Source organism: Artemia sp. Qi Xiang Cuo, chromosome 2 (assembly GCF_049724085.1).
Source record: "Artemia sp. Qi Xiang Cuo chromosome 2, ASM4972408v1, whole genome shotgun sequence".
NCBI lineage: Eukaryota > Metazoa > Arthropoda > Branchiopoda > Anostraca > Artemiidae > Artemia > Artemia sp. Qi Xiang Cuo.
The window spans coordinates 83,199,331-83,222,826 of NC_142795.1; the positions used below are offsets into that span (position 1 = coordinate 83,199,331).

Sequence of the window (23,496 nt, forward strand, 5' to 3'; positions counted from 1 at the left end):
AAGTTTTAATGTTGCTTCTTGCTTTCAGTTGAACAAACTGTTTTTTTTTATTTAATTGCTGATCATTTTTTAAATAATTTCGGGAAATCCAGCTCCTTCTCCATGGTAAATTCTTTTCCCAATGAGAAATTTCTCCATGGAAAGATTCTCCCACGTAACTTAAATTAGCGATATTTGCGGAACTAATTTTGTAAGGCATAGTAACAAAACGGCCAAAGAGGTCGAAACTACTTTTATGAAAATGAAAGTCACAAGTTGAGCAATTATAAAATGACTGAAAGGAATGAAAGAAAAAATCTTTTAAAAGATATACGTGATAATTTATGTTCGTTTTAAGTTTTAATGTTATTCCTTACTACTTTCAGTTGGAAAAAACTTGTTTTTTTATTTGATAACAACCACAAGCCGAAAACATACAATATCTTTGGTTTATTATCACATAATTAAATGCTAAAGTTTGAATTTTGTCCCAATTCTTTAAGAACAACTCCTGAAACACAAGAGCCGTTTAATTGGTACAATAAGAAGCTTTTTAAAAAGAACTAAAAAACTTTAGTGTCAAGAGTGAGGTGCTGAGGAGGGGGCAACCCCCTAATATACGTAATACTTTCTGTTCGTTTTACTTTTAATGTTGCTCCTTACTTTCAGTTGAAAAAACTTGTTTCTTTATTTAATCAGCAGAATAAGCTGATTCTTTTAACAAATTTCATGATATAAAAACTTCTTTTTTGAAAGTTTCGGTTACTATTGAGCCGTGTTGCTCCTTACTTTCAGTTAATTACTACGAACTGTTTGAAAATTGTATTAAACAACATGTCATTTTTGCACCATTTGACACTTTATGAGGCAATTATTGAGACCAATTTACATAGGAACGTAGATTTGAGCGAGAGCCCAATTTAAATGAGAGTTCAATGAGCTCAATGAGCGAGAGCTCATTAAAATGAGCCATCAAACACCTCTCCACGGTTTTGCAGTAGCCTGCTACTTCTGCTAGTCTTAGTGTGATTAATAAGACTTGCTAGGGGGATGTAAGAGAGAGAGAGAGAGCATACAAGAGGGGGGATTGTAAAACTCAGATTTAAAGTTTTTAACCATGGAGATCATGACGGTACTCTTTCCATGCTTTCTAGCCTTTCCATTCTATATATGACAACAAAAAGCGTCCCACTAGTTCTATTAGTCAGTAGACGATTTGTTAAAAATAACTTTAGAAGCCTCATATTCAGGATTTTCAACCATTTGGGTTGGCATTATCAACCTAGCGACGAAGAAGAAAAGAAACCAAAAAAGGGCACATTAGTCCTACTCACGGAAAAAAGAGAAGATTTTACTTGTTATTCAAGGTCCTAGCATAGTATCTAATCATCTATACAGAAATGACCGTTCCTACCTTCTCCATTAATGAGTTTTGGGACACAAGATGTCTTGCGTATTTCTTCTTGGCTCCTCCGTCGCGTGGGGGCAATCACGAATGGCAATGGCTGTTATATACGCCATGGCTAATCAATACTCAAACGTTAGTTCCCCAGTTGACCACTGTCCACCGATGGTGCTGTGGTGTGTCCCATTCATGAAACAGATATTCATGACTGTATATACCTCATGTTCAAGCGGGACACTGTAATTCTCTCGTATGGGATTCTTGACGATGGTATATTGTCCATTTAAAGCAAATGCCGTTTTCGACAGGTTTCCGGCTCTTTTTCAAAATTCCGGCAAATTTAGCTTCAAAATAACATTTTGCTGTCAACATTAACGGAAATAATAGTTATTTTTTCTGTATTAGCTGTAAGTGGCAATAATTTCTCCCATAATCTAGTTTTAAAACAAACACATTTTATAAATCTTGGTTACTATGGCCTGGGGTTGACTTTTTACTGGGGAGCAGCTATCACCACAACCACGATGTACGGTTATCAAAACGAGTACCATAAACTGACCTTAGACAGTTCTCTCTCAAAACATTAAGTGTGTCATCATCCCCAGTATTCCGTAGCCCCCCTCCCCCGTTTTGGAGCCAATCTTCACATTGGCAAACGCTTTCCACAATTCTCATTCACGTCAAGCACCACTCGTTTTATTTCTGGCCACTTTTCTCAAGAAATTGGCGGTTGACTCTACTACTTCCAAATTCCATCCTCTATTTTCCCACATTTTTGTAGGAGGGTTGTATGTGCAGCTAGAAATAGTTTTTCTTACTTTTTCTACCAGTTTGTTATAATTTTCATTGCTGCCTTGCTTTCAGATAGAATGAAAGTGTGCTCAAGCCGGTGTCCTTTGGGATCTAAAATTAGGGTAGCAGTTTCCTGTTTCTAAGCCCCTTCCTGAAGCCTATTGCTACACTACGTTGGGGCATAGGGACAGCTAAGCCTAAAACTTTCTGCGGCGGTGGTAGAGTCTTAGGACGCTAAGCTTGACCCTCCGTCCCTTGGTAGCATAGGAAATCCGTCAACGCACCTCAACGTGGCGAGGGGTGTACAAATCGATAAGCTTCACGCTGAGCAAGGTAACGGCTAATGCGTGGCAAATTCACCTGGAGGAGTGGCACTCCTTGGGGAAATTATATCCTGGAAAACTACACAGTATTTACACTAGATTCTGAGTAATGGATAATTCTTCTTGGTTTGGTTTGTTTTTGTGGGCATTTTTGGGCTGAAAAAACTCTTCTTAGCTAATTTATCTACTATGGGTTGCCTCCACGTAGTAGCATAATATTTATAGGAATGGATAAATAATGAGTCGGGGGTAATAAAATGGAGACTGTTTCTGCAGGATTTTAACTCCTGTTGATAGAAGAGCATCACCAAGTGTGGAAAACCCTGTTGTGACCAATATGGGCCCAGGATTGCACAGGGCTTTCATTTAACTGGAGGTCCCAGGAAGTTCTTGCTGCCCAGTTCTATGCCGGCTTAAGCGCTTCTGCGTAAACTTGAGAAGATGTATTAGTCCCCATCCTGCAGTGGTTCTGCGACCATTGCTTTTACTGAGGCCTAAATAATTTCAATGATTTAAAGAATATGAAAATAACCACTTGGAATGTCACAATTTTAAAAAATAATTATCGTATCGACATTTTGACTGACGAATTCAGACGCTTTGAACTGGACTTAATACGAGTTTCAGAACCTCATATCCCAGGGGTAATAAACATGAAATTAGGTGATATATAATTAATTATGAATAAGGAAACTGCCAAGTCTTGTTGAGATTGGAACAGTATTAATAATAGAATGCTAGTCCTTCATTTTATGACCAAAAAGGGCAGGGTTAAGTCATAGAAATAGATTAATAATAGAATGCTAGTCCTTCATTTTATGACCAAAAAGGGCAGGGTTAAGTCATAGACAGATGGAAATAGTGGTGACTCAGATGAATTTTATTTACAGCTAAAGGAACAAATAGACAGAACAAATCCCAGGTAGAAATGTAAAGTTTTTATTAGGAGATGTTTAACGCCCAGGTCGTTAGAAATGGGGATAGATGGTATCCTAGACTATGTAAATTTGGTGTAGGGAAAGAAAACAGTAATGGCTACAGACTGCTGTAATTTTGTAGGTATAACAATCTAGTTATAACCAATATAGTATTTGGTCATAAAATGGCCCACAAGTTAGCATGGTATGCACGTGATGGCGAGACAGCTAACCTTATTCATTATGTTATTGCAAACCAAAGATTGGCAAGATTAATACAATATACCAGAGTATATAGAAATGCTGTTATCGATGATAAAAGTAAGGGTCACCATCTAGTAGTGTCTAGGGTCATTTTAAAGATGAAATTCAGGAAGGGTAACTACATTCCAAGAAGATATAACGTTGGTAGACTCCAGGATGAGAATTTTTGAGAAGTTTTAAAGGAATACTTAAATGCTAAACTATTTTTTTTTTAATTTGACAGTGTAGAAGATGGATGGGATAACTTTAGGAAAATAATTTGTGAAGTCGCTGATGGTGTCAAAGGGAAGGAAGTTAAGAACCCAGCTAGAAATTTTCATGAAAATACTTTATATTTAATAGAGGGGAGGAGGGGCTTGTACAAGAACTATCTGACTGATAGATTAGATGAAAATAAGGAGGATATAAAGAAAGTAGAGAAAGTATTAAAATATGAGCTAAGGAGGTGTGAAGTGGAAGCTATGGGTAAAATTGCCGAAGATCTGGAAAATGCAGCTAGAAAACATAATAGTAAAATATTGTACTGGCGTTTTATTAAATTGAGAAGGGATAGTCAATCTGTACTTGTCCCAGTTAAAGATAGGAACGGGGACAACACTATTCAGGTGATGATAGGGTGGTAAATGAGTTCTTAAATGTAGTGGTTATGAGGATAGAAATAAGTTACTGAAGATTATGAATATGATTTTTGAAAAAGGGGAAGTACCTAGCAATTTTAGGGAAACCCTAATTAAACATCTGTATAAGAGAGGTGATAAGAGTGAGTGGGATAATTATAGAGGCAATAGCATGGTTTCTGCAGGTAGCAAATTATATAATATGATGATACTTTTAGACTTATAGATGCTATAGACATAGTTTTAAGAGAATAACAATGCGGTTTTAGGAAGAGTAGAGGATGTGTCGAAGAAATTTTCACTTTGAGATTAATAATTATGAAGTGCCTGAGTCATCAAACACCTTTAATCCTCAGTTTTATAGATTATGAGCAAATAGTTGATCCAGCTGATAGAAGAGCTTTAGTGAAAGTCCCACCTCTACATAATATACCAGACAAATTCATTAAAGTGATTAGTTCCATGTACGAGAATAACACTGCTGCAGTTGAGGTGGGAAATCAGGTTAGTAGCTGGTTTTGTATTAAATCAGGAGTTAAACAGGGTTCTATTATATCCCCATTCACATCGCTCATTTTGATGAATTTTGTCTAAGGAGCACAGCAAAGGCAATGGGAGTACACGCAATCCAATGGGGAAGCAAAAATTTCCTTTACTTAGATTATGCTGATGATTTAAGCATCCTAGAAGAAAGTATGAGTAAACTGAACGAACTCTAAGAGGTTTTACAAGTTCAAGGTGCTAGAATAGGTTTGAAAATTAATGTTAACAAAACTAAGTTGCTAAGGCTAGGAATAAGTTAACATGAAAAGGTGATGTCGGATAGCGAAAAGATTGATCAATTGGGCAACTTTCTTACTTAGGTAGTATTAAAAGTTGAAGAGCCTAGATCCAGGGTGTTTTTTTTTTCACAATTGAAAAAGTTTAGAAGAATAAGAAGATATGTCTGTGAATAAAGATTGGAATATTGGAAGCTACTGCCATGACAGTGGTCAAGTATGATTCTGAGGCCTAGGCGCTCCATAAAACGGAGGAAGATTTGCTAGATGTTGGATTGTTTTGAATACCTGACTGAATGGCCATATTTGAAACAGTAGGCTGTACGAAAAGTTTGGTTCAATCCCGCTTTCTAGGGCTATAATGTGACAAAGATTGAGATTGCTAGGGCACGTTCTGTGGATGAACGACGACAGATTGCCCAAGATTGTCCTTTTTGGTCAACTATTTAGGGCTAAACAAAAAACAGGTCCTCCTCGGTTAGGGTGGGTGAGGAAATATTTAAGAAAGATGTGCACTTCCTGGGAGGGTGTAGAGAGGCAGGCCTGGACTAGATTGGGACGAAGGAGGAGCGTGCGTAGTTGTTTTGGTCTCAGGCGACTTGGTGCTGCGGCGAGTTGTATCGAATGAATGAATGAATGAATTTATTATAAACCCGTCGAGTTTAGACAAGAAACACAGACGGAGCAAAAATAAAAGAAAATAAGAAAATGAAAAATGAAAAGACGCTTCAACAGAAACAATAATGAAAAAGAAAAAAAAACAAGACACTTACACTTAACCTAACAAGGAGAAAAGAAAATTCACATTACTGATGAAAACTAGGTGGTTAGTATGGGCCACCACTGATGAGTTTGACGATTATTATTGAATTTAGCAATCTGTTCTTCTGCCGCTTACATTAGATCCGTGATGTTGTAAATCCTGATTATTTTTGTATTCCTGGTCCAAGGTGGGAGTCTAAGTAAATATTTTGCAAACCGGGAAAAAGTGCTGTGGATTTTTTTTATCTGTTTGAGTAAATATTTTCCAAAAAGGTGAACAGTATAGACTGTGAGGGGTCGCAATCGCATTGTACAATGTGGCAAGGATGGATCTATTGAAACGAAGTTTGGCGTTGATAAATGCCGCATAAGAAAATGCAAATGCGTCGTTCTAAGTTCCTGGACCCAAAGCAACCTAAAGCTGCGATAGTAGCTTGCTAATTCTGGTACCTTGGGAAGTTCATTAAATTGAAATTCAGTCATAACATTTAAAAAAAATTGGTTTCAGAGGGGTGGGATAAAATTTTTCGAGCATTTTTCGTCTGTTAGAGCTACCACTGATGCTTTGTAGCACACATAAATAGTTTGATTTTATTGCCTTTCATTTCTGGCTTTTTGAGGTTAGGAGGGTCTAAGTATTACATAAACAGACATTCATTTCCTGTTTCCTTTAATTTATATTATTGACTTGTGTTTCTTAGCAAAACAACCTTTTTTAGAGTAGGCTAATGGTCCTATCGGTGCCCATCAGATATACTATCATGCTATTTAAATCACTTAAATGATTGCATGAGCACCAAAATTAGTAACCTGCATACCCAATCTTAGATGCCTTTTTTTTCTTGGGTAGGCTACCCACATTAGCAGCCTGCTGCTCCGACTTTACCTTTATGACAACCGACTCGGGTACTATGCTCCGACCTTAGTTTTACAGCTAGAAATAACAAAAAAGGCGACAAGCTGATGTTAATACTTAATTATTAAATAAATATAAACTATAAGTCTTTAGCATAAAACGCATAGTCATGGGATTTTGGCTGTCCTCTACAAAAACTTGATATGAACATAAAATTCGGTTCTTTAGTATTCTTATTTCGGTACTTACGTGCTATAGCGACCACACAAGAGAAGTGAAGTTAGGTTAATCATAATGAAATATACCAAAACATGATGAAAATAAAATACTCTAGTAAAAAAATTATGGAAACTACAACAGAGAACTATGGAAAGCAGGCCACCCAGAACGCATCATATTGAATACCTAACCTAATCTAATTTACATATTAGATATTTAATAATAACATACCTGCATAGTATTTTATCTCGCTCAGGCTAAGCTGATTATTTCCAATTGGAAACAGAAAACTGGTTTCATTACAGATCAAGATCGAAATATGGTCGCTATAACATGTAAGTGCCCTTATTTCTATACTTTGCTTGACACTCACCTGATACAGTTGCCTTTGTCCCTTCTAAATTCTCCAGGCCATCTGATGGCAAACATATATACCATAGATGCTCGCTTAGTTTCACCTCTTCAGCAATTTTTAGGAGAGCTATGTCATTTTCAGTTAGTTTTCGTCCAACACCACGACGAAAGGATTGATGAAGTATAATCTGTTCTATCGAATATTCCTGTTTGTGAAAAGTAGATTTTGTAAGATTATCTATGCCCATAACCAAGCGTAATTCGTTCGGCTTGGACCTAAAAAAAAACTCTGAAAGTAAAAAAATGGTCTCAACTGTTCTCTCCATTTCTGTAAAGGGAGCCAAATTATTCGGCACAGGCAACCCGTGAATTTATATGCAAGCATAAGGTTTGAGGAAAGTGAATCGTTTTTTCAATTTACTATTAAAACCTATTATTAGTAACGTAACTGACAATAAGTCGTCTGTCTAGGAAATGGGCGATTTTATAAATTTTTTCCCATCTTTTTAGTCAATGAGCATTAACGGGAAAAAACGGGCAAGCCTTCATGCGCTATAAATTTACTTCCAATGCTAAATAATGAAGTTAGAAAATTTATCCAAGAAGAAGGCTTTAGATGGTTTGCATATATTTATGTGCCTATATGTGCAACAATTTGTGATGAGGCTTCACAAATTGTTTGTGAAGATGTGGCTCAATAGGGTATCTTTAAGGACCTTAAAATACTATTAACACTATGCTGCTGTACACAAAATGTTTGTGAAATATAGGTCATAAATGAGTTATATGTCTGAAACTTACTTTCTTAACATTTCTGCATGCTGAGCAATTGTCTGCGTAGCGCATTCGACCTTCGGCCTGATTTTCGGCCTTCGGTCAGGAGGTAAATAATTTCGACCTTCGGTCATAGTCCAGGACTTTTAGCTCAAAAAAGTGTCGAACCCGGACAAAATTGCAATATAAACGAAAATGGTACCAAAATGATCAGAAAAAAATTCTGTACAACATACTAAAAGTCCCCATAACTCCAAGTGGGGCGAGTGCCCGAAAAACAGGGGAAAGGGGGGAAAGGCGGGGGAAAATGGGAAAAATGCCGAACATGCCCAGAAAATAGTTTAAAGTGAGTTTTCTGAGGTTTTCACATACGCTGATTACGAAATTGACATCTAAAATTCAGTATAGAAAAACAATACTACGGAAAACGGGGGAACAGGGGAAAGAGGGGAGAAAAGAGAAGAATACAGGGTAGGAGTAGAAAGCGGTTTGAAAGATATTTTCTGGGGTATTCCTATCTGGTGATTACGAAATTGAGAACTAAAACGATATAAAAAAATTGATTAACATAAAACGGGGAAATGGGAGGGGGGGGAGGGAGGGGAAAAGGGAAATATAGAGGGTAGGGTTAGAAAGCATGTGGAAATGTTTACAAATGTTAATACAGGAGACCTATAGAGGTTCGGCCACCCCATAGGTTCGGAAAAGGAAAAAAAACTCGAGAAAGAAATACGGAAAGATACTGAAATTACTTTATTCCGTATTCCTCGCCGTTATCAACAAGCGCGTTGGTTCGTCAACATAATCCTGTTCTAATTCGACATTCAGTAAGAGAAGCAAGGTAGACTAGTCACCGCGGAGTTCCAGTGCCGACGACAAAACCTATCCTGACGGAATGACATCTAGCGGATCCAATAGTCCCCAGTCTGCGTGGATGCTTACACATGTGACATGGTAGTAGGATAAATCAAGGTACGACGAGATACTAAGATCTACTGACGTTTTTGAATTCCTTCTAGAGAACTGTCCTTTCACTAGTTCCACAGAGCTTAGAAGTATAGGTTCCGGGCTGATTGCCCAAAAAGGCGTCAATGCAGAGGATGCTAAAGCTGTAGGTGAGCTGATCCTCCAGCGCATGGATGTTCAATCCGTCGAAAGTTTTCATTCAGGAAGAAAGACAAAGTCGTTACACTGGCATCCGATGGGAACATAAGGGTAGATGGTGCTATTTTGCATATCGACCCTGCGCTGCTTTTTCAACGTCTTTCGACTGCTGCCCATACATCTGAAAACGACATGGCAGAAACTCAAGGTTACGAACTGTGCAGTTATTCACCCACTTTGTTTGAGAATCCTAGCATAATGTGTCAGCCAGAAAAACCTGCACTAGCGAAAGCAATATGGAAAGAAGCGAAAACGGACTCGATTCACCACCAGCCAGTGTCATATCGTGTCACTGTAGTTGACGGAGGTTGTCTGCTTCAGCAAGTACCTTTTAAGATTGGTGATACTTATCATTCACTCTGTGACAGCTGTGTTAGTTTCGTTACTCGACGCTGTACCTCCCCTCTAGTTGTCTTCGATGGATCCAGTGCTGGTTCAACCACGAAAGATGCTACCCACAACCGACGGTGTAAGGGAAGCCAGCAGCAAGTGATCGATTTCAGTTTAGGGATGAAGCTCCAGAAAAAGAAGGAAGAGTTTTTGAGCAACTCTCAGAACAAACAGCGAATTATAAGCTACATCGGGGAAAAACTCAGAGCCAAAGGATTTGAAGTCGTCCATGCGAAGGACGATGCTGGCTATCTAATCGTGAAGACTGCCGTAACGAAAGCAGAAAACTCTGAAACAATAGTTCTTGGCAACGGCACTGACCTTCTTATTCTGCTCTTATATCACCTCCCGCCTAATACAAAAACACTTTACTTCAAAACGTCAACGAACACAAAAGAATCGAAAATACGGCTCTGGTGCCTCAACAAAATTAAGAAAAAAAATGTGGGGTGTATCAAGGCTGCTTCAGGTAGGACAGGTACTTCCGGAATGTGGCACGACCTCATGAGCTTTTGGACATGGAAAGCAGGCTGTGCTACCTCTTTTGAAGGAGCGAAGTGTTCAGAAAAAAATGCGAAGTGTTTCTGGATGAATCATCGTCTAAAGATGAAATGGTGAAAGCGGGTGAATATCTTCTCCTCAGCTTGTATAAAGCACGACTAAACGAAGATCTCACTAAGCTGCGACATCGAATTTTCTTGGAAAAAGTTTCTTCGTCAAATACTACGGCGTTTGTTAAGCCTGAAAGGCTTCCGCCAACCGAAGCTGCAGCTTCATTCCACTCCCAGCGAGTGCACCTCCAGGTATCCCGTTGGAAAGGGGAACCAGCTGACCTCGACCCGGCTGACTGGGGTTGGGTCCTCAGAGACCATAAATACTCACCTGTGATGACCGATTTGTTGCCCGCACCTCAGACTCTTTTGAGTGTCGTGAGATACAACTGTAAGACAGGCTGCGAGAACTCGCGATGCAGCTGCAAGAAAAATGGATTAGCGTGTACGTTCGCGTGCGGAGAATGTCAGGGTATCAACTGTTTGAACAGGGACAACGAGATTGTCGAACGCGAGGAGCTCGACTAGTGACATCAATGCTGTTTTTTTCAAGTCAACTCTACTGCCTTAAAAAGTGAAGATTTTACCTATAGTTACTGAATTTCTTTCTTTAGTTTCTTTATTCAACGATATTGCCTACGAAAGTACAAAGTTTACCTATAATATCTGAAGTTTTATACTGTGATCACTGCCAAGCGGTTGTTTTCTTTATGTTTAGTAATTCAAATGGTTGTAAGTAAATGGCCAAGAAAGTAAAAGTTTGATACTTAAGCGAGTTATTTTGTCCATAGGCCTACTTATTAGCCATTAGCAGCTGGCTCAGGAGTCAGGCTTCCCTTCCCCTTTTCCGTTATTTCCTCCAGTTTTTGTTCGGTTTTCATGGTTCTCGTTTTCTTTCCTTCATTTTAGGTGTCAGTTTCGTGATCAGCAGATAGGAAAACCCCAGAAAACACATTTCAAACTGATTTCCACCCCTGACTTCAATTGTCCCTTTTCTTCCCCTTTTTCCCCCTTTTCTCCCGTTATGGTGGGGCTCATGTTTTTTATTTCATTTTAGATGTCCGTTTCGGGATCAGCAGATAGAAAGACCCCAGAAAACATATTTAAAAGTGCTTTCTACCCCTACCCTGTATTTTTAATTTTTTTCCCCTCTTCCCCCTGTTCCCCCCGTTTTCCTTAGTACTTTTATTCTATACTGAATTTTAGATGTCAGTTTCATGATCAGCGTATGGGAAAGCCCCAGAAAACTCACTTTGAACTATTTTCTGGGCATGTTCGGCATTTTTCCCAATTTCCCCCGCATTTCCCCCTTTTCCCCTGTTTTTCGGGTACTCGCCCCACTCGGATTTATGGGGACTTTTCGTATGTTGTACAGAATTTTTTTCTGATCATTTTGGTACCATTTTCGTTTATATTGCAATTTTGTCCGGGTCAAACCCTAAAAGTCCTGGACTATCTGGGTTAAATATTCCGATGCAATTCATTATGAGTCGATTCTACCGAAATCAGACTCGCCTGATCGTTTGGTTTAATCAGAATGCACACATCCCCTTTGGTTATCAAGATATTATCATTTCTATAATCCACTCCAAAGACGTTATAAACAAGTTTTTGCCACTTTTGCAGACCAGAAAGTGTTGAATGAGTGACTCTTCAACATCCACGAAGATTGTCACATAACGCTTTTTGAATTGTCGACTTTTGGATTGTTGAACATTGCATATATTGCATTTTTATTTTAAAAAAACGTCACTTTCATCATAATCTGCGAAAAAGATTAATTGTCAAATAACCTTGTATAGAAGAATAGAACAATATACAGCGCTCTGAAGGAGGCTCAGAAATGGCTATTAAATAACAGTTCATAACGGCATTTTACGACTCAGATTCGTATTCTGAGTTAGAAATAGTGGCAAAACTTTAAAGTAGCACTTGAGTAGGTGACTAGACAGGTTTTTATTAATCAGATTATCCTGTTTAATATCATTGTTAGGTACTGGTGCATTATGCCTAACACACGTCAAGTTTGGTTAATGCTAATGAAATAAAATAAAATAGAATGAATATATAACAGTTTAGAAACAAATTTGGGCTATATATTTGGGGACTGGTGCATTATATGGTACCCAGGAAAGAAGTCAAGTTTGGCTAACGCCAATGAAGTATAATAAAAAATAAGGAATGTATAATAGTTTAGAAACAAATTTGGGTTTTATATTTTCACATTAGGACGGGTGAGTGGGGGGAGTCAGGTTTAAAACATAGCATACATTAAATACGTAACCTAACCTAGGTACCTTCCCCCCCCCTAAACCCCAAAAAACAATAGTTTAAATATTGTAAACACAAAGACAAACCACGCTTTGCCATCGATTTATCTCTTGCAAATACCCGTTTGACGGGTTTCCATTAGTAGTTCCTTTTACAGTATATAGTGTTGTGTACCATAAAATGCGCAAGTACCTATATTTGCACATTTGGGGGGGGGGGGAGGTAAAGCATAGCATATTTTAAATACGTAACCTAACCTAGGTACCTCTCCCCCCCTAAACCCCGAAAAATCGCAGTTTAAATATTGTAAACGCAATGAGAAATCACGCTTTGCAATCAATTTAGATAGCAAATACCCATTTGACGGGTTCCCATGTCTGGTTTCCTTGTACAGTCTATAGCGCTGTGTTAGGTATAATGCACCAGTACCCATTGTTATCCGCATTCATAAATCATTTTAAATAGTATTTTATATCCAACAGATTTAAAATTATTTTAGAATCAAATGTAGTTACAATAGTCTTGACAGGTCAAAAACCCGTTCGCAAAGAAAACGAAACATCATCGAATATTGTCAAGCATTTCTTAAACCTCGTAGCTTTTCCAGAAAAGGCTTGTGTGCGAATCTGATCTGTTCTTCTTCTTTCGTCTTTATTCTTCTTTTTTTCATTTGAATTCTTTCATAGTTTCTTAATCCAATAAGTTTTCAAATATAGTCTGAATACTATGACATAAATACATGTTAACAAAGTAATACTTTGCCTATATTGACATAATAATTACATTACTTTGTCAAAACACTTTAACATTACCTTACATTACTTTAACAAAATAATTAATTTACTTTTCAACTTGTTTTGCTTGTATCAACTTTACAGTTTGTTTCTTGCTTACCTCTCAACACAATGAGCAGCCGTCAAGACATATTTACTAGAGATTAATGATCCGCCACATTTATGTTGTCCTTGAAACGAAATAGAAACAATCCATGGAACTTCACCGTCCTCTGTTCCTGTTCCTCCTACAATCCTATCAGCAAGGAAAATGTCATCTGGATAAATTCCGCAATCATCTGGAAGAATAGCAAGGTTCTCTCTTTGTGTAGCCTCTGGAAGTTGCCAGAATAGCTTCCGCTGACAAATTTGATAAAGTTGCCAGCATGGCTCCTGCTGGCTGTGATAAGAATTTGAGTGTTCATGAAATACATTCTTGTTAATGTTTGCAAGAAAAAAGCATCAGATAACACAGTATTAGTTGACATACTTGCACTGCCCCTGAAAATATCCCCTAACACCATCACCAATCCCCCCCCCAAAGAAAAGAGAAAAGTTCTGAAATTTTAAACTCGATATTTCAACCCTCAGGACTTTCAGGGCATAAAGTATATCATCGGAAGGCATTGCCAAGTTGCATATTTACTCTTTTCTTAGTTCCAGGACTTAGAAGATACATGACAAGTCTTTACCTATCTAACGTTTCCAAAAAAACATTTTACCTTAATTTTGGATTTTCAACCTTTTTTCCGTTTGCTTTAGTCTTTAAAAATGTAATACCTGTTATTTCACTAGAATTTTAAGCCATATCTAGACTCTTACGTAACGTTCAAAATGGATTTACAGATCTTTAATACCTTATAGACTGGGATTCAGCAAAGGTACAAGGCTCAAAACATTTTTCTGGAGCCTCCTTTGAACAGAAGATTTATTTTGCAAGGTTTAACCTTTATAATATGACGATTACAAAATCTCATCAAAACTCACTGCTTTTTGGATAGAAAGAGTGGAGGTAGGTCCTTCAAAACACCTTCCCATTATATCATTAACGCTCAGAATGCATTCCTGACTTTCATTTACCTAGCCCAACAGCCTTTCAAGATAGCAAAAAAAACTATAAACTGCAATATTACCGATAAAAAGATGCTAAGTTTATGGTCTTACATCGTTTTACTTATTTAATCGCTGTTTTTCCGCAGTTAATTGCCATGTAAAAGTAGTGTCTGTCATTTGCTGCAGTGATCAGAAAAGAACTGTCTATAGTTCCATGATGATATCTATTTTCCACTCATTTTCTGCTGATTTCCCACGCAACTTCCCAATGTTCTAACTTGGCCCCCGCCAAGTGTTAAAACTTCATAGCAGCATGTAGAGATCTTTTTCATCAAAAATTAAATTTCCTGGTTTCCTTAACTTTCTAAGACATGTGTGATCATGTAAGTTCCCCCTAAACCAATAAAAAAAAAAAATCAGATTACATTTTTAATGTCCTTGGTACTTTAAATATCACTTACAGAGGAATTCATTTCAGTTTAATAATGTAAGTTAAAGTCGAAATTGAAAATGATTTAATTTGTAGAAAGTTTTAAAACTAAAAACAATTCCTATATTTAAAACTTCAAAAATTGACATTCGGTAAATTCCATTATTAATACTATTTTGCGTACTTTTTCTTATGGAAGACAGGTCCCAATTTACCAGGTATGCTCGTTCATCATTAGTGACTTTCTTTCACTAATTATTTGGTTAAGCCTTTTTTCGATAAGCTGTTCAGGTTTGTTTTAGCTTGTCATAGGCAGCGCAGTAGCGCGGCCTAAGTGAAGAACGATGCGGACACATTCTATTATTTTTTTTTCTCCATACCTGGGCACTTCGTATTGAAGGAGTTGTCGTAGAAACTTCGAAAAGAACTCATTCGATTGGAAATTGGAGTGGCTAGTGCCCTTTTTAATAGTCGAAAGTGATTGGAGGGCAACTAGACCACCCACACGCCCATTATTCCCCTAAACACATCCACTCAACATTTTGAGATAGCCATTTTGTTCAGCGTAGTTGATTTCCAGATGGAAAACATGTTTTTGAGGAGGACACTCCCGCACAACCCTCGGGGCAAGGGTTTAAGTTATGCCCTGAGGGCATATAAGAACTATGTTGGCACAGTATATTATTTTTTATTTTTTTTCCTTTAGAGCAGGGCATTTCGTATCGAAGAAGTTGTCGTTGGGGGCATAAGTTATGCCCTGGGGGCATATAAGGTTTTTATAGAACGCGTTGTCGTAGAAATTTCAAAAAGGGATCATTCGATTAGAAATTGAAATGGCTAGTGCCCTTTTTAATAGTCGAAAGTGATTAGAAGGCAACTAACACCCTTTAGAAATTTTGAAAATTACGTCTCTAAGGATAACAACCCCTCCCCCCACAATGCCCTGGGGGCATATAAAGTTTTTATTGAAAGCATTGTCGTAGAAACTTAAAAAGGGCTCATTCAATTGGAAATTCAAAGAGCTAGTGCATTTTTTAATAGTTGAAACTAATTGGATAGTGACTAACGCCCTTCTCATTGTCGTAGAAACTTAAAAAGGGCTCATTCAATTGGAAATTCAAAGAGCTAGTGCATTTTTTAATAGTTGAAACTAATTGGATAGTGACTAACGCCCTTCTCACGTCTACCATTTTCCCAAACACGTCCACTCAAAATTTTGAGATATCCATTTTGTTCAACGTATTTGAAAGTTCTGGAAATTAGGTCTTTTAGGATGATTACCCCCTCAGAGCCCTCAGTGCAAGGGCTGTATGTTATGCCCTTTGGGAATATAAAGTTTTTATTGAAAGCGTTGTCGTAGAAACTTCAAAAGGGCTCATTCAATTGGAAATTGATAGGGCTAGTGCCTTTTTTAATAGTTGAAAGGGAGTGGATAGCGACTAACACCTCTCTCACGCCCACCATTTCCCCAAACACTTGCAATCAAAATTTTGAGGTATCCATTTTGTTCAACGTAGTCAAAAGTTCTGCAAATTAGGTCTTTGAGGATAATGTACCCCCCCCAGTGCCCTCAGAGCAAAAGTTGTAAGTTATACCCTGGGAGCATATAAGGTTTATATAGAAAGTTGTTGCAAAAATTATAGGCAGCGCAATAGCACTGCCTAGGTAAAGAACGATGTTGGCACAATGTACTATTTATTTTTCTATACCTGGGCACTTCGTATCGAAGGAGTTGTCGTAGAAACTTCAAAGAGGGCTCATTCGATTGCAAACTGTAGTGGCTTGTACCCTTTACAACAGTCGTCAATGATTGGAGGGCAAATAGCCCCCCCCCCCGCCCCGCATTTTTCACACCCCCTCCAATACCCATTGTGATATAGCCCTTTTGATCAGCGTGGTTGAGGCTCACATCGAAAATATATTTTTGAAGAGGACACTCCCCCACACTAGACAAGTCCCGGGTGTAAAATTATGTCCCAGGGAAATATAAGACTGATGTTGGCACAATGTATTATTTATTAATTTTTTCCTTTAGAGCAGGGCACTTTGTATCGAAGAAGTTGTCGTAGAAACTTCGAAAAGAGCCCTTTCATTTGGAAGTTGGAGTAGCTTGTGCCCTTTTTAATAGTCAAAAGTGATTAGAAGGCGACTAACACCCCTTCCACACCCACCATTTCCCGAAACACATCCAATTAAAATTTTGAGATAGCCATTTTGTTCAGCGTAGTTGATTTCCAGATAGAAATTATGTTTTTGAGGAGGACAGTCCCCCACAGCCCTCAGGGCACGGGTTTCAAGTTATAACCTGGGGGCATATAAGGTTTTTTATAGACGGTTTTTTCGTAAAAAACTTCAAAAAAGCCTCATTCGGTTGGAAATTCAAAGGGCTAGTGCCCTTTTCAATAGTCCAAACTGATTTGCAGGCAACTAACCCCCCTGTCACGCCCACCTTTTCCCCAAACACATCCAATCAAAATTTTTAGATAGCCGTTTTGTTCAGCGTCGTTCATTTCCATATAGAAATTATGTGTTTGAGAAGGACACTCCCCCACAGCCCTCAGGGCAAGGGTTGTAAGTCATGCCCTAGGTGCATATAAGGTTCTTATAGAAAGTGTTGTCGTAGAAACTTCAAAAAAGCCTCATTCGACTGGAAATTCAAAGGGCTGGTGCCCTTTTTAATAGTCGGAAGTGATTGGAGGGCAACTAACCCCCTTCTCACGCTCATCTTTTCCCGAAACACATCCAATCAAAATTTTAAGATAGCAATTTTGGTCAACGTGGTTGAACGTTCTGGAAAGTAGGTCTTTGAGGATGACAACCCCCCCCCCAGCCCTCAAAGCAAGGGTTGTAAGTTATGCCCTTGGGGCATATAAGGTTCTATAGAACGCGTTGTCTTATAAACTTCAAAAAGGGGTCAATTGATTGGAAATTGAAATGATTAGTGCCCTTTTTAATAGTCGAAAGTGATTGGAAGGCAACTAACACCCCTTCTACGCCCACCATTTCCCCAAAAACATCCTTTCGAAATTTTGAAATTGCAATTTTTCCACGCAGTTTAAAGTTCAGGAAATTATACCTTTGATTAGAACACTCCCCCACACTCTTCAGGGCAAGGGTTATAAGTTATGCCCTGGGGGCATATAAGTTTTTATTGAAATTTTTGACGTAGAAACTTGAAGAAGGGCTCATTCGATTAGGAATCCAAAGAGGTAGTGCGCTATTTAATAGTGTCGAAAGGGATTTGAAGATAACTAACCCCCCTCTCTCGCCCACCATTTCTCCAAACACATCCAATCAAAATTTTCTGATACCCATTTTATTCAACGTATTTGAAAGTCTTGGAAATTATGTATTTAAGGCTGACAACGCCTCCACTCCCACAGCCTTCAGGGCAAGGGTCGTAAGTTTTGTCCTGGGGGCATATAAGGTTTTATAGAAAGCAATGTTGTATAAACTTAAAAAAGGGCTCAGTTAATTGGAAATTGAAAGGCCTATGGCCCTTTGAATAGCGGCAGGCGTTGTAAATTATGCCCTTGGGCATATATGGTTCTTATGAAAGGGATACTCGTATAAACTTCAGAGAGTTCTCATTTGATTGGAAATTGAAAGCTCGAGTTAACTTTTTGATAGTGAAAAGAGATCCGAGGGCAACTAGCCCCACCCCCTCCGCACCTTCTTTTTTCAAACCCATCTGAAGAAAATTTTGGGATAGACATTTCGTTAAAAAAAAAATAGTTCAAAGGTCGGGTAAGAAAAATTCCGGAGTCAATGCAACCTCCCAGGGCCCGGGAGAAGCCGTTCTAAGTTCTGCATTATGGGTATGTATGGTTCTTATGTCGTTTTACTTATTTAATCACTGTTTTTTATGCAGTTAATTGCCTTGTAAAAGTAGTGTCTGTCTTTTGCTGCAGTGATCAGGAAAGGACTTTCTATAGTTCCATGATAATATATTTTTTCCCATTAATTTTCTACTGATTTCCCGCGCAATTTCCCAATTTTCTAACTTGGCCACCGCCAAGTGTTAAAACTTCATAGCAGCATGTAGGGATCTTTTTCATCAAAAATTAAATTTCCTGGTTTCCTTAACTTTCTAAGACATGTATGATCATGCAAGTTCCCACTAAACCAATTAAAAAAAGATCAGATTATATTTTTATTGTCCTTGCTACTTTAAATTGCACTTACAGAGGAATCCATTTCAGTTTAATAATGTAAGTTAAAAACGAAAGTGAAAATGATTTAATCTGTAGAAAGTTATAAAATTAAAAACAACTGCTATATTTAACAATTCTAAAATTGACATTTAATAAATTGTTTTGTATTATTAATAATATTTGGCATACTTTTTCTTATGGAAGACATGTCCCAATTTACCCGGTATGCTCGTTCATCATTAGTAATTTTCTTTCACTAATTATTTGGTTACGTCTTTTTTCGATAAACTGTTCAAGTTCGTTTTAGCTTGTTAACAATAAAATCGATAAGCTTTGTAGTAAAGCACAAAAAGGGCATTTTGGACTATATTGTAGTCCAATAAATTTTAGTATCCACAAATGTTAAAAGCCGGTCGGTGTGGCTGAGTGGATAATCAAACAGTTGGTGGTAACAAATTCTAAGTAAGGAGTAACACGGCTCAATAATAACCAAAACTCTAAAAAACGGAATTATGGTATCAATAGATATATCAAAAGAATCAAATTATTTTGCTGATTCCAAACATATAAAATCATTATGTTTAGTGTTACCCATCAAAAGCTACGACGCTGAGAAAATTTGGCTGATTTTGAACAAGAACATTTTTGAAACAAAAGAGAAACACCCCCTAAAAGTCAAGGAATCTTGATGAAAATCATACCATCCGATTCAGTGTATAAGTGAACCCTACTGGAGAAGTTTCAAGCTCCCATCTGCAAAAATGTGGAATTTTGCATTTTTTTTTTCCAGAAGAAAGATCACGGAGGAGCGTTTATTTATTTTTTTCCCCAGGGGTTATCACATCGAACCAATAGTCCTAGTACATTGGGAAAGGGCTCATTCAAAAGGAAATTAAACTTTCTAATGGCCTTTTAAAGTAACCGAAAAACAGAGGTCAACTAGCCCCCCTTCCATCCACCTTATTTCCTCTGAGTTGTTCGATCAAAATTTGGAGATAGCCTTTTCGTTCAGCATAGTTGAAAATCCCAGTAACTATATCTTTGGGGATAACATGACCCCCTACAGCCCCTGGGAAAAGGTCTGTAATTCATGAATTTTGCCCATTGTTTACGTATAGCATTTGATATTGGGAAGTATACAGACATTTTTTGGGAAGGGGTAAATTTTCTGCATTGAGGATTTTCCCTGGGGATAATTTTCCATGGGAAGGAAAGTTTCCAGGGGAGAGGGGGGGAGGGGGTACGAAAAGATTTTTATTTGTCCTACTTTTTCTTTGCTGACTCAATTTTACATGCGGATATGTTAAGAGGAATTGTGGGGGGGGATTTTTACCGAGCCTTAATTGTATAGAGTATTCTTTCCGAAGGGGGGATTTTTCACTGGTAGAAATTTTCCAAGGGAATTATCTGTGGGAGCAACTTTCGACTAGGGGGCGGCGACAGGGGGTATTTGCGGGAAGAATTTTCCGCGGAGGGGAAGAATTTCGGGCATGATTCTAAAAACAATTAGAAATTAAATCCTTTTTCAAATGAAAGTGTGCTAAGAAAAAATTTTCAGCCGAAATTGTTCGCAAGAAACATTTCCGGGGGGAGTTTTCTGCTAGAATAGAAGTGTCTGGGGGACTTTTCCTGGTAGAGGGGCGGGGGTATTTTATGTTGGATCCATGGAAGAATTTTCTGTGACAGGAAGGAATTTCCCATCGAGGGGGAGCCGGATTTCCTGGCATTATTTAAAAAACGATCAGAAATTAAATAAAAAAAACAAGTTTTTTTCAACTGAACAACATCAAAAATTAAAACAAACATAAATTATTGCGTACACAAGGGGGGTTGCACCCTTCTCAATACCTGGCTCTTTATGCTAAAAATCTTTTTTAGAGCTTTTAAAAAAGTTTATTATGCTAATTAAACGGCCCATGTGTTTTGAGAGTTATTCTTAAACAATTGGAAAAAAATTTTTAACTTTAGCGCAAAGAGAAAGGTTTTGAGGACGGGAAAACCCCCTCATACACGTAATAATTTCTGTTCGTTTTAACTTTCCATGTTGCTCCTGACTTTCAATTTAAAAAAAAAAACTGTTTTTTTTTATTTAATTAGTTCGCCGAAACTAACCATTTGCCACAGAAAAAAACTCTTGTTTTTTTTTTTTAATCTAGCAAATACATATTATCAAGGACTCAATTTTGGGTCATCTATGAAAAATGAAGACGTCTACTGTTTTGCAGTTCCAGTGGCCCCAAGAAAATATGAAAGTATGCGAGAACACTTGTGTATGTGCCTTAGGGCCGGGGGGGGGGGAATAAAATTTGTCCCAAAGGACCTGAGTTTTAAAAAAAATGTCTTTAGACAGAGAAAAGTCATATTTATGCCGTATGTTAAAATATTTTGTCCCTTAGTGTATTTTTGATTTTAGAAAGTACAGAGGGGCTGCCCTCACATGCCTATGGGTACACTTGAAAGAGTATGTTTTCTAAGATGGGAGTTAGGCTACAGACAGTGATTTGCAAATCAGATATTCTTCTGACTTATCATTGCTGTAGTAGATTCAGCACGATGGTTCAATCTAACAAGGTCACCTTCTGCGACGCTGTAGGATTCGGCTCAGAAAAAAAAAAAAAAAAAAAAAAAAAAAAAAAAAAAAAAAACAGTGCTTCCATATTCACCGATGTATCGTGAAATACGATTAGTGCTGATTCTTGGCAGGTTTCCACAAATAAATTCCACAAAACCGAGAATGCTTGGGGAGCAGCAGCAGCTCTAATCAAACAGTTCGTGGTAACGAACTGTAAGTAAGGAGCGACTCGGCTCAATGGTAACCGAAACTAAAAAAAAACGGAATTTTGGTACCAATAGATACATCAAAAGAATCAGATTTTAATTCTGATTTCAAATATATAAGTTTCATCAAGTTTAATATTACCAATCAAAAGTTACGCGCCTGAGAAAATTTGGCTGATTTTCGAAAAAAGGGGGAAAGACCCCCTAAAAGTTATAGAACCTTAATGAAATTTACACCATCATATTCAGCGTATCAGAGAACCTTATTGTAGAGTTTTCAAGCTCTTATCTACAAAAATGTGGAATTTTGTATTTTTTGCCAGAAGAAAGATCACGGTTGCGTGTTTATTTGTTTTTTTTCCCCAGGGGTAATCGTATTGACCTAGTGATCTTAGAATATCGTAAGAGGGCTCATTTGAACGGAAATTAAAAGTTCTAGTGCCCTTTTTAAGTGACTAAAAAAACGGAGGGTAACTAAGCCCCCTCCCACGCTCATTTTTTTCTCAAAGTCACCCAATTAAAACTTTCAGATACTCATTTTGTCCAGCATAGTCGAAAATCTAATAAATATGTCTTTTACGATGACTTAATCCCCCACAGTGCCCAGGGGAAGGGCTGCAAGTTATGACCTTTGCCCATTGCTTACATATTGTTTTGGTTATTGGGAAGTATACAGACATTTTCAGGAAGAATTTTTTCGGGGGGGGGGGGGCTGGAGGAGGGGGTTACTAGGGAGAATATTTCCGTGGAGGATGTTTCTTTGGGGCAAGGGACATTTCTATGAAGGGGGTGCCAGATTTCCAAGCATTATTTAAAAAACGATCAGAAATTAAATTAAAAAACAGTTTTTTCAACTGAAAGTGAGAAGCAACATTAGAACTTAAAATGAACATAAATTATTACTTATATGAGGGGGTTCTCCTCCAAGTCAATACCTCGCTCTTTACGCTACAGTTTTTTTAGTGCTTTCAAAAGAGCTATCAATTCTAATTAAACGGCCTTTGTGATTCAGGGGTTTGTGAATTAAATTTTTTTTTAACTTTTAACTTAAAGAGCGTGGTATTGACTAAGGGGAGAACCCCCTCATATACGTAATAACATATACGTAATAAAAAAAAAACAATAAAAAAAACAAGCGATACGGCTCAATAGTAATAGAAACTTTTAAAAACGGAATTTTGATGTTAATAAATGTATCAAAAGAATGGGCTTATAATGCTGATTCTAAACATATGAATTTTATTAAGTTTAGTATTACTCATCAAAGGCTACGAGCCTGAGAAAATTTACCTGATTTTTTAAAGAGGGGAAAAACATCCCCTAGAAGTAAAAGAATTTTGATTAAAATCACACCGTCAGATTCAGCGTATCAGAAAACCCTATAACATAGGTTTCAAGCTCATATCTGCAAAAATCTGCAACTGTGTATTTTTTGCCAGAAGAAAAATATACGAATATAGAAGTTCGTTACGTAAGTTAATTTGTAAATTACGTCAGAACCAAATTTAGAGACAGCCATTTATCAAAAGCAAAGTAAATTTTTTATGAAAATTTTGTTTATTTATTCAATGCCGGCGAGCCAAAATAAAAGCTGAATTAAATAAAAAACGATCAGAAATCAAATAAAAAAACAAGTTTTTTAAACTGAAAGTAAGGAGCGAAATTAAAACTTAAAACGAACTGAAATTATTCCGTATATGAAAGGGCTGTGCCCTCCTCAACGCCTCGCTCTTTACGCTAAAGTTTTTATTGTTTAAAAAAAGAGTTGTGAGTAAGCCAAACTTTAGCGTGAAGAGCGAGGCGTTGAGGAGGGCACAGCCCCTTTCATATACGGAATAATTTCTGTTCGTTTTAAGTTTTAATGTCGCTCCTTACTTTCAGTTTAAAAAAC

At 37.6% G+C, this 23,496-nt stretch overlaps 1 protein-coding gene across 1 annotated transcript in view; it reads right to left on the reverse strand.

Moving 5' to 3' along the window:
- LOC148955703 (serine protease hepsin-like) overlaps window positions 1–23,496 on the reverse strand; it is a 138,795-nt gene that overhangs the window by 103,677 nt on the left and 11,622 nt on the right. The window contains exons 2-3 of the mRNA XM_089107890.1: window positions 13,312–13,489; window positions 7,287–7,543 (exon numbers count right to left, since the gene is read on the reverse strand). Coding sequence (XP_088964016.1) covers window positions 7,287–7,543; window positions 13,312–13,489 — 435 coding nt within the window. The remainder of the gene's footprint in view (window positions 1–7,286; window positions 7,544–13,311; window positions 13,490–23,496) is intronic.